General features: G+C 45.1%; 1 protein-coding gene across 2 annotated transcripts in view; it reads right to left on the bottom strand.

The window, feature by feature from the left end:
- ITIH2 (inter-alpha-trypsin inhibitor heavy chain 2) overlaps positions 1-15,537 on the bottom strand; it is a 41,944-nt gene extending 26,407 nt beyond the window's left edge. Inside the window, exons 1-10 of one of the 2 annotated variants that reach the window (XM_083401899.1) lie at positions 15,143-15,537; positions 13,311-13,376; positions 10,068-10,103; positions 8,400-8,572; positions 6,820-6,924; positions 4,670-4,832; positions 3,849-3,956; positions 2,480-2,608; positions 1,849-1,965; positions 69-237 (exon numbers count right to left, since the gene is read on the bottom strand). In XM_083401899.1, the coding sequence (XP_083258025.1) occupies positions 69-237; positions 1,849-1,965; positions 2,480-2,608; positions 3,849-3,956; positions 4,670-4,832; positions 6,820-6,924; positions 8,400-8,572; positions 10,068-10,103; positions 13,311-13,376; positions 15,143-15,226 (1,150 nt within the window). In that variant the 5' untranslated portion in view covers positions 15,227-15,537. The remainder of the gene's footprint in view (positions 1-68; positions 238-1,848; positions 1,966-2,479; positions 2,609-3,848; positions 3,957-4,669; positions 4,833-6,819; positions 6,925-8,399; positions 8,573-10,067; positions 10,104-13,310; positions 13,377-15,142) is intronic. The other variant, XM_083401898.1, reaches the window with a different exon arrangement.
- Between the last annotated feature and the right edge of the window lie 307 nt (positions 15,538-15,844).

Consider the following 15,844-nt stretch of genomic DNA (forward strand, 5'->3'; position numbering starts at 1 on the left):
CAAGATTCCCTCTGACTCTAATTGCTTCTATGACGCAATCCATAAACCTACTTTGGTACCATGCTCACCTCCATTGGGATGGATCCCCTCAATGTACTTCTTTGCGGCTTCTGTCTCTGATCTGGAGGCTTGCACCAATTGGTCTCTCCAGCACCGGACGTTGTGGTTGAAGTCGACGACTGAAAACTGGTCCGCAGAGCGGAGTTCCCCTAGAATGGTTCTCATGGCTTCAACCGTCTGTAAAATGAACCGTTGCAGTGATGACTATGGTTGCCGCTCTCCATTCATATACAGTCATACCTCGGGTTACAGACGCTTCAGGTTGCGTGTTTTTGGGTTATGGATGTGCCGAAACCCGGAAGTACCAGAACGGGTTACTTCTGGGTTTTGGTGCTCGCACATGCACAGAAGTGATAAATTGTGCTTTGCGCATGCACAGAAGTGCCGAAGCGCAACCCGCGCATGCACAGACGCGGCGCTGCAGGTTGCGGGCGTTACGGGTTGCGAACGTGCCTACGGCACAGATCACGTTCGCAACCCGAGCGTCCACTATAACGTAAAACCGTAGAATATTAATCCATTTCACAATTGTAGCACTGCATTGCCTAAAACGACTGGCAGATACTAAATTTTGTTCTATTTTGCAACTTAGCGAATTGTGCAATTTTCTTCATCTCGTGAGCTATCTGGCCATCAACAATTGCGGCGATGATGACCTCAAATGCAATCCCTTGCCTATTTTCTCAGATGCAAAACCCACTGTCTTCAGTGGAGATTTCTCCCTTGTAAGGGTGTTTAAGATTATGGACTACATTTTTCATTATTAGGGGATAAATTTTAGTTTTAATGGGTCAGAGCTTACTGTGGTTGATGCACGGACACCTCACATGCCGCAAACCCTCTGGCATCTGTTTATATTTCAGGGATACAGGCATGCAGAGATGGCACCTAGTCCCCCAGTGTTAACTCCTATGGAATCTCATAAACCCCAATGCGCACTTTCCCTTTCCATTAAAAACCTCTTAGAGGCATGAAAAAATAAGCAACCCCGAACCGTTAACAGCTCCTTATCTTAATTCCTGTATCAAGCTATTGCGTTGTTAAAAGACCCCCCCGAAGTTTCTTATTAAGTTTTCCCAATTTTCACACATACATTTCAATACATGATAATAAAAAACTCCCCCCCCCCGACTTCCCAACCCCCCTTTCCAAGGTGTTTCTGTTCCTCTCCCTCTGCTGTACTCTGTCTTCTATCTCTTAAACCTCAACAAAACTCCTGGAATCTTCAATCCCTTCTGTTGTTCATACTTCAAATCCTGCTTGTGTGTTCATCATATACAGTGGTACCTCGGGTTACAGATGCTTCAGGTTACAGACGCTTCAGGTTACAGACTCCACTAACCCAGAAATATTACCTCGGGTTAAGAACTTTGCTTCAGGATGAGAACAGAAATCGCATGGCGGTGGTGCTGTGGCAGCGGGAGGCTAAAGTGGTACCTCAGGTTAAGAACAGTTTCAGGTTAAGGACGGACCTCCAGAACGAATTACCGTAAGTTCTTAACCCGAGGTACCACTGTAATAATATTTCTTTAAATAATCTGGACATGCGGTGTTTTATTCCCCTCCAAACACACGTTACCTTTCACCAGGTCAAACTGATTCCATTGGTCTTTTTCATGAAGCGCTGCAAAATTTTGCCTCTGGCTAGATCAGAAACGAATGCCACCCTCAGGCTGGAAAAAAGTTCCCCTGCCTCTGATTTCTTAAAAAGCAGCAACAATGAAACCATCTCCTATCCAAAGGATGACACCTTCCCACAATGGATGTCTTGTTGCTTCAGCCACATACCTGCCTCATTTTCAATCCCCACATCGAACCGCTGACATCGATCACAAAGAGGATGTTTTTCGGAAGAGGATCCAGGTTTTCAGGAGCAAAGTAGTGGATAAAATACCCGTTGAAGATCTGCAAAATAAAAAGAAGGGACTCAGCTGTTTCCTAGAAAAGGAATATAGAAGGTACCGTATTTTTTGCTCTATAAGACTCACTTTTCCCTCCTAAAAAGTAAGGGGAAATGTGTGTGTGTCTTATGGAGCGAATGCAGGCTGCGCAGCTATCCCAGAAGCCAGAACAGCAAGAGGGACTGCTGCTTTCACTGCGCAGCGATCCCTCTTGCTGTTCTGGCTTCAGGGATTCAGAATATTTTTTTTCTTGTTTTCTTCCTCCAAAAACTAGGTGCGAAAAATATGGTATTTTATTTTTGGAAGTTCTGAAATGGTCACGACTTCTGGCAACCCTTGCAGGTCATGAAATCAAAATAATAAGCAGTTATGTCTTGCTCATTCCTATGGAATATTTTAGCCTGTGTCTCCCCAAGCCGTTTGCTTTGGTGCCAGAGAGTCCAATTGACAGACGACTATCTAGCCCGCATTTCTAAGCATGCTCCTTAAAGCGCTCCCCATCTGCAGAGCTAATGTACCTCCAGTTCACCACCTTTGCTGTCTCTGTTGACATCGTAAGTGACCACAAAATGGCCATCGACTGCTGTAGAAGAACAGGTGGGACACTTTCGTTGCTGAGCCACTGTTGGTTTGAAGGATACATGAGCCTTGAAGGAAAATCACAATGGCACAAGTGAGGCATTTTCATGCAACGGATTGTATTTGCATAAAGGTAAAGGGTAAAGGGACCCCTGGCCATTAGGTCCAGTCGTGACCGACTCTGGGGTTGCGGCTCTCATCTCGCTTTATTGGTCGAGGGAACCAGCATACAGCATGACTAAGCCGCTTCTGGCGAACCAGAGCAGCGCACGGAAACGCCGTTTACCTTCCCGCCGGAGCAGTACCTATTGATCTACTTGCACTTTGAGGTGCTTTCAAACTGCTAGGTTGGCAGGAGCAGGGACAGTTTTAAAAGCTCTCCTTTCCCCCTTTCAGTCCTGCATTTGCAGATGACGCAGAATTAAAAAACAAAACAAAACTATCTGTCTATCCTAAATGTTTTTACTGTGCCCCTTGGTTATATTCTCTGGATGGTTTCATGCAGTGCCGTTCGGATAAACAAGCAATTTTATGCATGCATGGGTTTAAATAAATCCCAGATTGGGATTTCAGTTACAGGGGCTTTATTCCTCCCCCTCCAACTGCAATCTCAGTCTGGATTAGGCCCTTTAACATCAAAACAAATTTTCCTCCCACTGCAAAACTGTGGAAGATATAGAACAGGCATAGGCAAACTCAAGACTAAACTGCTTCTGGCGCAATGGAACACCATGATGGAAACCAAAGCACACAGAAACACCCTTTACTTTCTTGCTGCAGTGGTACCTATTTATCTACTTGCACTGGCGTGCTCTCGAACTGCTAGGTTGGCAGGAGCTGGGACAGAGAAACAGGATTTCACCTCGTTGCGGGGAATTGAACCACCGACCTTCTGATTGGCAAGCCCAAGAGGCTCAGTGGTTTAGACCACAGCGCCATCCACATCCCTCATGACTAGTAACCATGACTAGTAGCCACTGGTCGCCTTAAACTCCATGAATGTGCCTAAACATTATTTAAAACCATCCAAAACTGCCTCATGAGGGGGTTCCATAGTGTAACTATGCACTACATGAAAAAGTACTTTCTTTTATCTGCCCCTGAACCTTCCAGGTTTCTAACATTTCTGAGGTTCACCAGTCTGGACTTTGTGGTCTTATGGAGATGGGGACAGCACTTCCTTCAAAATGTGGAAAGCCACCCATTTGCGTTTGTGGGTTCCTCCTGCTTCTCCTGTTGTGTGGGGCCCCCAGAATCCTGCCCCAACAGCAGCTCTGTTTCTCCCCACATGGAGACTGTCAGCATTACCTTTTTCTCTCCTTTGGAGATGGTATGGACACCTTCAAACTGGTCTCCAAGTGAACTGGGGACATGGACAAAGTGAAGGCCCTGAGGCTCGATGATGCGAACATCCACCTGTGGTCACACAGTGCAGAGGAGTTTAGAAGTAACAAACAGAAACAGTGAAATAGCAGGAACATCTCTAGAAAAATGTGGTGCATCTTTCCAAAGCATGCCAGGAAGAATCTCCGATTTAGGATGGCTTCAAAATTACGCTGTGTTTTGATGCGTCTTAATATATTCTGATAATTGGGCATGATTTATATTTGTGTTTTGTTTTGTGTACATTGCTCAGAGATGCTTATTTGCGGCACTTAAAATGTGGAATTGCAATTAGTGTTTTTTTAATTATTTCATAAAATCAGTAGTAGCAGCAGCACAAGAAAAAGAAGAAGAGTTTGGATTTGATATCCCGCTTTATCACTACCCAAAGGAGTCTCAAAGCGGCTAACATTCTCCTTTCCCTTCCTCCCCCACAACAAACACTCTGTGAGGTGAGTGGGGCTGAGAGACTTCAAAGAAGTGTGACTAGCCGAAGGTCACCCAGCAGCTGCATGTGGAGGAGCGGAGACGCAAACCCGGTTCCCCAGATTATGAGTCTACTGCTCTTAACCACTACACCACACTGGCTCTCACAAGCATTCCTTTGGTTCGAACATGGAATTCGTGTTGTGTTACACAGATTCCTTTTTGTTGAGAGATTTCTGATGAAATATGACCACAAATTAAATTAACTAAGTCTTTAAAGTGGTGCTCCAAACCCACAATTTCAACCCTTTTTGCTTTACCTCCAAGTGTTTGGCCAGCCTGCCTGGCTGAAGGGGGATAACATGCTCATACGTCGATAGCTTCCTCCGGATTGGCTCTTGGTAATGGATTTCAAACTGGACTTTGGTTCCTCCTGGCACATTGAGTTCAGCTTTGAAGTTCTCCATATCCAGGGTGTTGCTCCTGAATTCAGACATCAATACACACAGGGGAGGAGAAACACCCTAGCCCTTAACACGCCACAGAAATGCCAGCAGTAAATTGAGACAGGGGCAGGTAGAGGACCCCAAACATCTCATAATAATCTTTGCACTTTAACATATTTTCCATTCAGTTCAACAGAAAACAAATCTCCCACACAACCATTTTATTTGATAACCAATTTAACCTCCTCTGCTAATCATATATGTTGCACCAGGCTTGGGAAAGCTTCCAGGCATCTCAAGATCCTCTAGATAAGTGTTCGTTCTTAGAGTTCCCCAGAAGTGGACTACAACTCCCATCACCCTCAGCTGATTGGGTGGACTACAACTCCCATCACCCTCAGCTGATTGGGTGGACCACAACTCCCATCATCCCCAGCTCATTGGGTGGACTACAGCTCCCATCACCCCCAGCTGATTGGGTAGACTACAACTCCCATCACCCCCAGCTGATTTGGGGACTACAACTCCCATCACCCCCAGCTGATTTGGGGACTACATCACCCCCAGCTGTTTTGGGGACTACAACTCCCATCATCGCCAGCTCATTGGGTAGACCACTCCCATCATCCCCAGCTGATTGGTTGGACTACAACTCCCATCCCCCCCAGCTGATTGGGTGGACTACAACTCCCATCCCCCCCAGCTGATTGGGTGGACTACAACTCCCATCATCCCCAGCTGATTGGGTGGACCACAACTCCCATCATCCCCAACTGATTTCACCAATGGTCAAGGGGGCGATGGAAGTTGTGGTCCAACAGCATCTGAGGACTCAAGATGACACTGATCCACATGATGAGTCGTCGTGTGCCAGAAAATCATTAAAAAGTGGGTGAAGCCAGGACACAAGGATTGCTCTGAGGCTTTTGGAGGACTGGTTCACCAGTCCCCTGACAAGCCAACATCTTAGAATCATAGAATTATAGAGTTGGAAGAGACCACAAGGCCATCGAGTCCAACCCCCTGCCAAGCAGGAAACACCATATAGAATTATAGAAATCTTGTGCTTCTGCCATATTAAAAATAAGCTTATATGAACCGGGAATCAATGAGCTGGTTCTTTACCATCCTTCTGGCATTCAAATATAAGGACTGCCTATGTGGATCAGACCAATATTGGCCAGAATTCTGTTTCCAATGGTGGTCAGCCAGTTGCCCCTAGAAATCTCTCAAAGAGTTCATAATAGTGGTAGTTCTTTGAACAAGAAGGCTGCAGACATAAATATCACTCTGGCAGTGAACTCGGGAGGTTTGCAGAACTACAAGACATGTTTTTAAAAGCCCTAAGGGGTAACACCCCCCCCTCCAAAACGAAACTGAGCATTGTAGCCATGGAAAGGGGGCATGGAATGGAGTATCCTGGAATAGGGAATGCCTGGCTGGCAGGCAGTCTGCACACCTGTTCAAAGGTGAGGATAAACCGGTAGTTATTTGTTGCAGGCTCAGCTTGCCATGTCTAATTTCACTGGGGCACCTGTTGCCCATTAATGTGACCAGCGCTTTTTATTCGAAAGCCATTTCTGCAGATGGTTCACTATGGCATTCCACAGAAATACGTTCTATAAGGCATTGATCGGCAACAGATTCCCCACTCCCCCAGAGCTCTCCCAATACTTCTGGGAGAGCTAAGCCTTTCTACCAATCTCTCCATCCATTTAAAATGGGCCTTTGGGTTTTGGAGGCTGAGGCCCTCAAGGAGAGAATTCATCCTTTTTAATTTTATTCATTTGATTCCCACCTTTTTCCCAAGGACCTCAAGGTCCCTCCTCCCCATTTCACCCTCAAAACAACAACCCTGTGAGGTAGGGTTGGTCAACAGACACTGACTGGCCCAAGGTCACCTGGTGAACTTCATGGCAGAGTGTAGATTTGAACCCTGGTCTCCCAGCTCCTAGTCCATCAATATATATATATATATATATATATATATATATATATATATATATATGAAGTCAGGTTCATACCTCAATATTCCTGCAGCTTTGCCTTTTGCTCTCGCTTGGGCATATTGACTTCTGGCTGCAGATTTCTCCTTCACGGAACTAGTGAATGTGATGCCGTTGACATTCCTGAGGGGCAGAAAGCCAGGCACAAACAAGGAATCTTATCAACAGCCACAAAGCACTTGGAAGCAGGAGAGGGAAATTTTCTTGTTCTTTCTACTTTTTCTTTTTTCTACAGTATTTTCTACAGTTTTTTTACAGTATTAAACAATACTGTATTGTTTAATTAGTGTTTTTATGGAGCAGTCAAGTAATTTCGTTGTCCCCGAAGGGGGCAATGACAATAAAGATGTTGTTGTTGTTGTTGTTGTTGTTGTTGTTGTTGTTGTTGTTGTTGTTGTTGTTATTTAAAAAAAGATATATAGCCCAAAATGATATCACCACACACACAAAATTTCATCCATGCATCCCTCAGCCTCCTGGAATGATAAGCCAAGCATGACAAAAATCCCATGACAATTTCTCTGACAATAATTTGAGAGTTCTCAAGGGTGATTTCTTTTCTCGTTGGTTGATGGGGAATGGTAGTGGAGGTGTGAGGAATGCAGGGGAATTCTTTTGTCACTGCAGCACGAGAAATACCTCTAAAGAACGATTGTGGTCTGAAAGGAGAATGGTGATGGTCCCCACCGGGTCCCAGGATGTGGAATAATGTGCCATCAGAATTTTATTTTGCAATAAATGTGCTTGTGGGAGGGGGGTAGGTGTGGGTTTGTTTTGTTCTTGTTTTTATTATGTATATTGTTTTTTTGTTTTGTATTTTTTTATCCTGAGATATTTGGATGAAGGGCAGCACACATACAAATAAATTAATAAAATTAAAAAGTGGTGTCTGTTTTTCTGCAGGAACCTCTAGTTCATGCCTGGTTCAAGTTTTTTTTAAAAGTAGGTTTTCATTTTATTTTTATAGGTGCTGGAAGCCACCCAGAGTGGCGGGGTATTATTATTATTATTATTAATAATAATGTCATACCTCAGCTCCCAAACACCTTGAGAGTCAAACATCTCGACTCCCAAACAATCAAAATTCAGAAGTACTTGTTCCGGTTTTTGAACATTTTTTTGGAAACTGAACGTCCGACGGGGCTTCCGTGGCTTCCAATTGGCTGCAGGAGCTCCCTGCAGCCAATCAGAAGCCACACTTTGGAAGTTGAATGTTTTGGAAGTCCAAGAGACTTCCTGAATGGATTCTGTTCGACATCCGAGGTACGACTGTGTTGAATAGTCAACATAGCAGACGACACAGCGATTCTTCCAAAGCGGCTCTTTATTTGCAAGCTGGACAGAACTGAACCGCAAACAGCTCAGCCGGCCTGCTTTTATAGGCAGCCAGCTGTCAACAATGTAGCAACAACAACCCAGGGTTTCCCCCCTAAAATAACTGACGTGGACCTGAGTGAAAACTACATACACAATACTCCTGGTGGCCAGGGTGAGAACTTCAATACATAACAGATTGTGCCCTCAAGTCTCCCCCCTCCTGCTGCAGACAGTCACCTGCACATATACCAGCTGGTGGAACCAGGCCAGCTCTTACTTACATGGTAAAGTTGTGAATGAAAGCCCCTTTTGGGATCTGAACATCGAAGACCAGGTTCTGTGGGTGCCTGGCTCGGTTTTCCACTTTGGTCCGCACCATCGTGTTGGCCAGTCGAGATGTGATGGTGGACTGGACCTTGTAGCTATGGAGGATTATGTTGTCATCGCCCGCCACCTGGAGGAATCGACAGATTTCGACAGGAGTCGGGGAAGGGACAGGTGCAACTCCAGTGGTACAGTCATACCTCGGGATAAATATGCTTCAGGCTGAGAGCTTTCGGGTTGCGCTCCGCAGCGACCCGGAAGTAACGGAGCGCGTATTTTGTTATGTGCAAATGGCTTTAGATACCTATTAGGTCCATAAAGGGATGTGGGTGGCACTGTGGTCTAAACCACTGAGCCTCTTGGGCTTGCCAATTGGAAGGTTGGCGGTTCGAATCCCCGCGACGGGGTGAGCTCCCGTTGCTCAGTCCCTGCTCCTGCCAACCTAGCTGTTCGAAAGCACGTCAAAGTGCAAGTAGATAAATAGGTACTGCTCCGGCAGGAAGGTAAGCGGCATTTCCGTGTGCTGTTCGGGTTCGCCAGAAGCGGCTTAGTCATACTGGCCACATGACCCGGAAGCTGTACGCTGGCTCCCTCGGCCAATAAAGCGAGATGAGCGCCACAACCCCAGGGTCGGTCATGACTGGACCTAATGGTCAGGGGTCCTTTACCTTTACCTTTTGGGTCTGTAAATGACCATATAGCATATATTCAACACAAAAAGTGACAATTTGTTGTTGACAAAGGACAGCTGGACATATAAAGGGCCCCATTACCTTCAGTAGCTTAGGGCCTCATCTAACCTAAATCCGGCCCTGGGGAATGGTCAGCTCAGCTTATTATCTCTAGGGTGGGGAGATTTGGGGAAGGTTTGCCAAGTGATGCACTTGTTTTGAGAAGCCTGTCCTGAATCAGTCCAGCCTAGAGATCATCAGCTGAGCTGACCGTGCCTCTATATTCACCAGCCCCAGCAATGAGTGATCATGAGAATGTCTGTGAAAGTAGAGATGGATCTGCCGTCAGAGGGGTCCCGAAATGAGGACTAGCCACATGAGAAGGCGCCGAGAGCCAAATCGAGCCACTGCCACCCCAGGTGCGTATTTATTCAACAGGCACAATCATCTAAACCTCTAAGCTGTTTACAGAAAATATAGAACGTACGTGACAATTATGGGTGAAATCAGATGGTAAAAAACAACAGCCCACAAGTTAACCTACAGTTTTGCAAGATAGAAATAAAATCAGTGGTCTTACAAACATACGTGACGTCACACAACAGATTGCATATTAAAATAAAATGGCGTATAAAAATATATTGATTGCAGGCTAATAACAAAATACTGTAATATCCTGTAATTATGTTTTGGAAAGAAAAATACAAGTGGCTTTTGATGTGCTCCCCGCGAGGTGAGGCGCTTTGTCAATCTGCATTCCAGCCTCCTCGGACAATATTGTGCAACTGTTTCCAAACCCCAGCTGGTTAATATCCTGGTACCTAGATCAAGGGGTTGGGGGGGGGGGACTCTGAACAAACAGTGGGATTGATCTCCTGCTAATGGTTAACTGGGTTGAGGGTGGGGGCAGGAAATTATAGAAGAGAAAGAGGAAAAATCAATAGGTAGGCTCACCGATTCTCCGGAGTCGTCATCACCGGATGTGCTTCTCTGGAGGGTGGGGAGGGGGAGTTGAATGAAATGAGAACCAAGACTTAGACTTCATACTTGTATAAATACAGTGCCAGATTTACATATAAGCTAAACAAGCTATAGCTTTGGGCCCCACTCTCTTGGGGCCCCCCAAAAAATTTAAAGGAAAAAACCTGGATGTACATTTCCAAAATATAAGATAAAAAACAAATACAGTGGTGCCTCGCAAGACGAAAAGAATCCGTTCCGCGAGTCTTTTCGTCTTGCGGTTTATTCGTCTTGCGAAGCAAGCCCATTGACGGAGTAGCGCTATTAGTGCTATTGACATTTTAAGGGCTAAAAACGGCTTTTAAAGGCTTGGGGGATTAGCGGTTTTGCTGCTAAAATGCTTTTAGCAGCTTAGCGATTCAGAAAAAGGGGTTTTGGAGCGAAACCCCCCCCCCCCGAAAATTTTCGTCAATTTTCGTCTTGTGAAGCAAGCCCATAGGGAAATTCGTCTTGCGAAGGGCCTCTGCAGACGGAAAACCCTTCCGTCTTGCGGGTTTTCCGTCTTGCGAGGCATTCGTCTTGCGGGGCACCACTGTAAAATAAAACCTACCTAACAGCAACAGTGTTTTGTGTTGTGTAGGCTCCTATGACGTAAGTCAGGCTTCCTCAGCCTCGGCCCTCCAGACGTTTTTGGCCTACATCTCCCATGATCCCTAGCTAGCAGGACCAGTGGTCAGGGATGATGGGAACTGTAGTCTCAAAACATCTGGAGGGTTGAGGTTGAGGAAGCCTGATGTAAGTAATGGGTCCCGCCTGCTAGCCTGCTCCTTAAAAAATCACTGGTTTGCTATTATAATTTCGCATTATAGCAAGTTTCTAGAGACTAGATTATGAGTCTTTGAAAATTGTGTTTCTAAAGAAACTTTTGTTATTGCCGAATGCCAATGTGTTTGCATTATTAAGTTTGTTATTGATAAAAAATCATTTTAAGTTAGAGCTTAATAATTATTTCACTATTAATATACCGGTACTTCTTCTTAATTGTATTTCACTGCTAATATACTTCTTCTTAATTGTATTTCAGTTCAACAATTACTTTGATAAAATGCATATTTTGTTATGTGCAAATGGCTTTAGATACCTAGTATGACCATAAATTACCATATAGCATATATTCGACACAAAAAACAGTGAGAATTCATTGTTGACAAAGGACAGCCTCATTACCTTCATCAGCTTAGGGCCTCATCAAACCTAAATCGGGCCCTGTATGAATACCTTGGGTTAAAAATGGTTGAATGAATAGTAACATACACAGCTGTCTTATACCAGGGCCCACCCAGACCAGTAATACACTGGTCTGCACTGTCTACACTGATCTGCAGAAGTTCAGAGTCTCAGGCAGAGGAAGGTCTATCAACTAGCTGATCCTTTTATATCTGGAATTGACTCAGAGCCCTCTGGCACACAAAGCTTGTGTAAATGTAAGAACCTAAAGAACTTCAGAAGACACACAAGGTCCAGCGTCCTGTTCTCACAATAGCCAGTCAGATGCCTCCAAAGTTTTATTGTGCTTTTAATTTTCTGTTGGGAGCTGATTCCCCAGAGTGGCTGGGGAAGCCCAGCCAGATGGGCAGGGTATAAATAAATTGTTGTTGTTGTTGTTGTTGTTGTTGTTGTTGTTGTTGTTGTTGTTGTTGTTACCATCCAACTTGCATCTGGCATTGAGAAACAGATAACCTGCAGCACTGGAGGTGGCAAGCTTGATCAATTTATTTGTGTTTGGTGGGAATGCCCTTACGTTGAAAACTTTTGGAATAGAGTATTCTCCATTCTACCTGCAATTACAGGCCAGCCCATTTCTCTGAATCCTGCCTTAGCCCAACTGTCTTCATACATAGACTTAGGCTCCAGCCTGCGCCACAGCAAACTAGTTGGCTTCTAACTGACCGCAGAGGGGACACGGGTGGTGCAGTGGGTTAAACCACAGAGCCTAGGACTTGCTGATCAGAAGGTCGGCAGTTCGAATCCCCGCGACGGGTGAGCTCCCGTTGTTCGGTCCCTGCTCCTGCCAACCTAGCAGTTCGAAAGCACATCAAAGTGCAAGAAGATAAATAGGTACCACTCTGGCGGGAAGGTAAACTGTGTTTCCGTGCGCTGCTCTGGTTCGCCAGAAGCGGCTTAGTCATGCTGGCCACATGACCCGGAAGCGGCTCCCTCAGCCAATAAAGCGAGATGAGCACCGCAACCCCAGAGTCAGTCACGACTGGACCTAATGGTCAGGGGTCCCTTTACCTTTAACTAACCGCAGCACAGTTAGCTCAGCAACGGAAGAACCACACTGAAATACCCCTGTATATATGGGAAAATAATATCTGGGATATAGCAATGTCTGAGCATAATAAATAGAGACACCTTTCAAGAAACACAGGTCCCTTTCTTTAACTATGTTAATGACCAATATCTGAAGGCTTTCTTATACCAAAACGTTCAATATTCTCAGTGGAGGGGTTACGTTGAGTAATATGTTTGAATGCTGAATGTGTATATCTAGAGACAATGGATAAAACAAACATCATTAGATGTACTGCTGGATAAGTGTTTAATGGTTCTTGCATTTGCATTTGTTTAAAAACCAAGTAAAAAAATGTTTGTTGGGGGGGGGACCACTGGAGGGAGTGCAACATTCCAGATCACCTCACAGGATTTAAGTAATAATAATATTATAATAATTTATTATTTATACCCCCCCCCATCTGGCTGAGTTTCCCCGGTCACTTTTGGGAATCAGCTCCTAACAGAAAATTAAAAGCACAATAAAACGTCAAACATTAAAAACTTCCCTAAAACAGGGCTGCCTTCAGATGTCTTCTAAGATACAGTGGTGCCTCGCAAGACGAAATTAATTCGTTCTGCAAGTTTTTTGGCCTTGTGAATTTTTCGTCTTGCGAAGCACGGTTTCCCATAGGAAATGCATTGACGGTTTTAAGAAAAAGGCGCAAGACGTTTTCATCTTGCAAAGCAAGCCCATAGGGAAATTCGTCTTGCGAAGCAACTCAAAAAGCAAAAACCTCTTTCGTCTTGCGAGTTTTTCGTCTTGCGAGGCATTCGTCTTGCGAGGTACCACTGTAAATTATTTGCTTTGCAAGGTATCTATTCTGTTTTTCTCCTCCTCATCATCACACTTCTTTCCCTTCTGTGCTTTGTAAAATAAGTAAATTAGTGAGCAACTTGTACCTGGTATCTGCCATGGTGCAGAGCGGATCTCGCAGAGAACCCATCAATCTTCACATCAACTAGATCCTAGGGGAAAAAAACCATTGCCAAGATCAGGGGAGCAAGGTGTGTGTTCAGTTCAAGACACACCAATGGTGAACTTACCACCCGAAAGCGAATGAAGACAGTCAAGCTAACTGAGGCAGCAAGCAACCCAAGATGACTAGACAACAGAAATTCGCTTTGTGCAGGATGTACAATTGATGTGCGTTTGTTACTCCCGTTGCGTACTGATCTGCGAAACGTTATGCCTAGCTACACTATTAAGAATCAGAGAGTGTTGTCCTGGGATTCGGGATGGAGGAAACATTTGGTTCAGCGCACATTTAAATCTATCAAATCTTTCCAAAATGATACACAAACCGAAACACATCTAAAACTCCAAAATTTGCATATGTCCGAATTTTGCGATGGTGCTGAAACTTTACTAGTCGGCTGTTAACGAGAGAATATACCCGCACCAAGAACACACAGATGCAGAAGCACAAATCCCCATCTGATTGAGGCCCCATTTAAAGCCTTGTTATACCACTTTAGCGGCCATGGCTTTCTGCAAGGAATCCTGGGAGTTGTAGTTCATTCAGGGTGCTGAGAACTAATGGGAGACTCCTATGCAGAGACATCACCTTGCCAAAAAAGGCCTGTATAGTTAAAGCCATGGTTTTCCCTGTAGTGATGTCTGGAAGTGAGAGCTGGACCATAAAGAAGGCTGATCGCCAAAGAATTGATGCTTTTGAATTATGCTGCTGGAGGAGACTCTTGAGAGTCCCATGGACTGCAAGAAGATCAAACTGATCCATTCTTAAGGAAATCAGCCCTGAGTGCTCACTGGAAGGACAGATCGTGAAGCTGAGGCTCCAATACTTTGGCCACCTCATGGGAAGAGAAGACTCCCTGGAAAAGACCCTGATGCTGGGAAAGATGGAGGGCACAAGGAGAAGGGGACGACGGAGGACGAGATGGTTGGACAGTGTTCTCGAAGCTACCAGCATGAGTTTGACCAAACTGCGGGAGGCAGTGGAAGACAGGAGTGCCTGGCATGCTCTGGTCCATGGGGTCACGAAGAGTCGGACGCGACTAAACAACAAGAACAATTTCCTTCACAGACCTATAATTCCCAGAGCTTCCTGGGAAGATGGATTGATTTTTCAAGCACTTTGAGAACTGTTGTAGGGTGATCTCAGGCTAATCATAACTTTTCGGCCTTGACTATCTCATAGAGCTGTTGAGAGGAAGACCCTGTATTCCGTTTTGAGGTCCTTTGAGAATGGGTCAGATATAATAATAATAATAATAATAATAATAATAATAATAATAATAAAAAAAAAAAACAACCCACTCAGTGTTGATATTACTAGCAGAAGCCTTTTTCATCCCACTCTTCTGCTGGAAAAGAGACTCCCAGGACGACTTATCACAGAGAAGGCAATCCTTGCCCTCATGCTCATAATTTAAGAGACTTGACCAAAGAGACAAGAGGAAAAGGGAATGAGAGAGGAGGAGGTAAAAAGCAAACTCAGGTATATGTATAGAACCGCACTGCCAGCTGGTTAAATTGGTTCTATCTTACTTAAAGCAACTGTCCTGATTAAGTCAGCAGAGTCCTGTTCCTATTAGCTGGGGAATGAGCCCCAATGAACTCAACAGGGCTTACTTCTGTGTAGACCTGTAAGAGGCTTGTGCCGTAAAGTTCGTAAGAAAGAAAGAGCAGAGGGAGAAATGAAGGCAACCTGTTCCTTGTTTTCCTCCGTAGATTTAGGATGTTGCGGCCCAGGATGAAAATGGACGCTTACCTCTGTTTTTTCTTCAGTGATGAAATCAAAGCCCCGTATTTCCAAAGCAAACAGCAAAACGAAGAAATAAGCGAGAGGCTTCATTTTGTTGCTTTCCTGAGAATGGCAAGCATAAAGGCTGGGTGGCCGGTCTCTCTGCTCTGCTGAACCAAGTTCAAGGAGGAGTTAAAAACAGCCGCCGAAGGCTCTCTAGTATTTTGAAGGCTCTTTAGAAATGCTAACTTTGGTCGGACTCGGGCAAATATTTGCCCGCTAACGCAAGTGGGGGCACAGGTTAGGGGTTGTGCAAACAGCGGCTTCCATGCCGGCATCCTCTGATAATGGCTCCGCTTTGGATAGGCTCCGCTCCGCTTCTCTTTGTAGCTTTTGCCCTCTGCCTCTGGACTGAGTCACGTGCTATTATGGGAGAGCAACCTGGCCATGGCCCAGGATGGGGTGGAGAGGGGAGAACAAGGGGGGGGGGGACATGCTGCAAAGGGGAACAGCAAAGAACAGGGGTGGCCTAGCTGGTAACATCCATGGAAGGATCTTTGCTTCTGGGTAGGCAAACTAAGGCGTGGATGGCGGATCCGGCCCAATCACCTTCTAAATCCACCTCGCAGACGGTCCAGGAATCAGCTTGTTTTCACATGAGAACAATGTGTCCTTTTATTTCAAATGCATCTCTGGGTTATTTATGGGGCCTGCCTGGTGTTTTTACAT

The sequence above is a fragment of the Podarcis tiliguerta genome, assembly GCF_965153285.1.
Source record: "Podarcis tiliguerta genome assembly, chromosome: 10".
NCBI classification, from domain to species: Eukaryota; Metazoa; Chordata; class Lepidosauria; order Squamata; family Lacertidae; genus Podarcis; species Podarcis tiliguerta.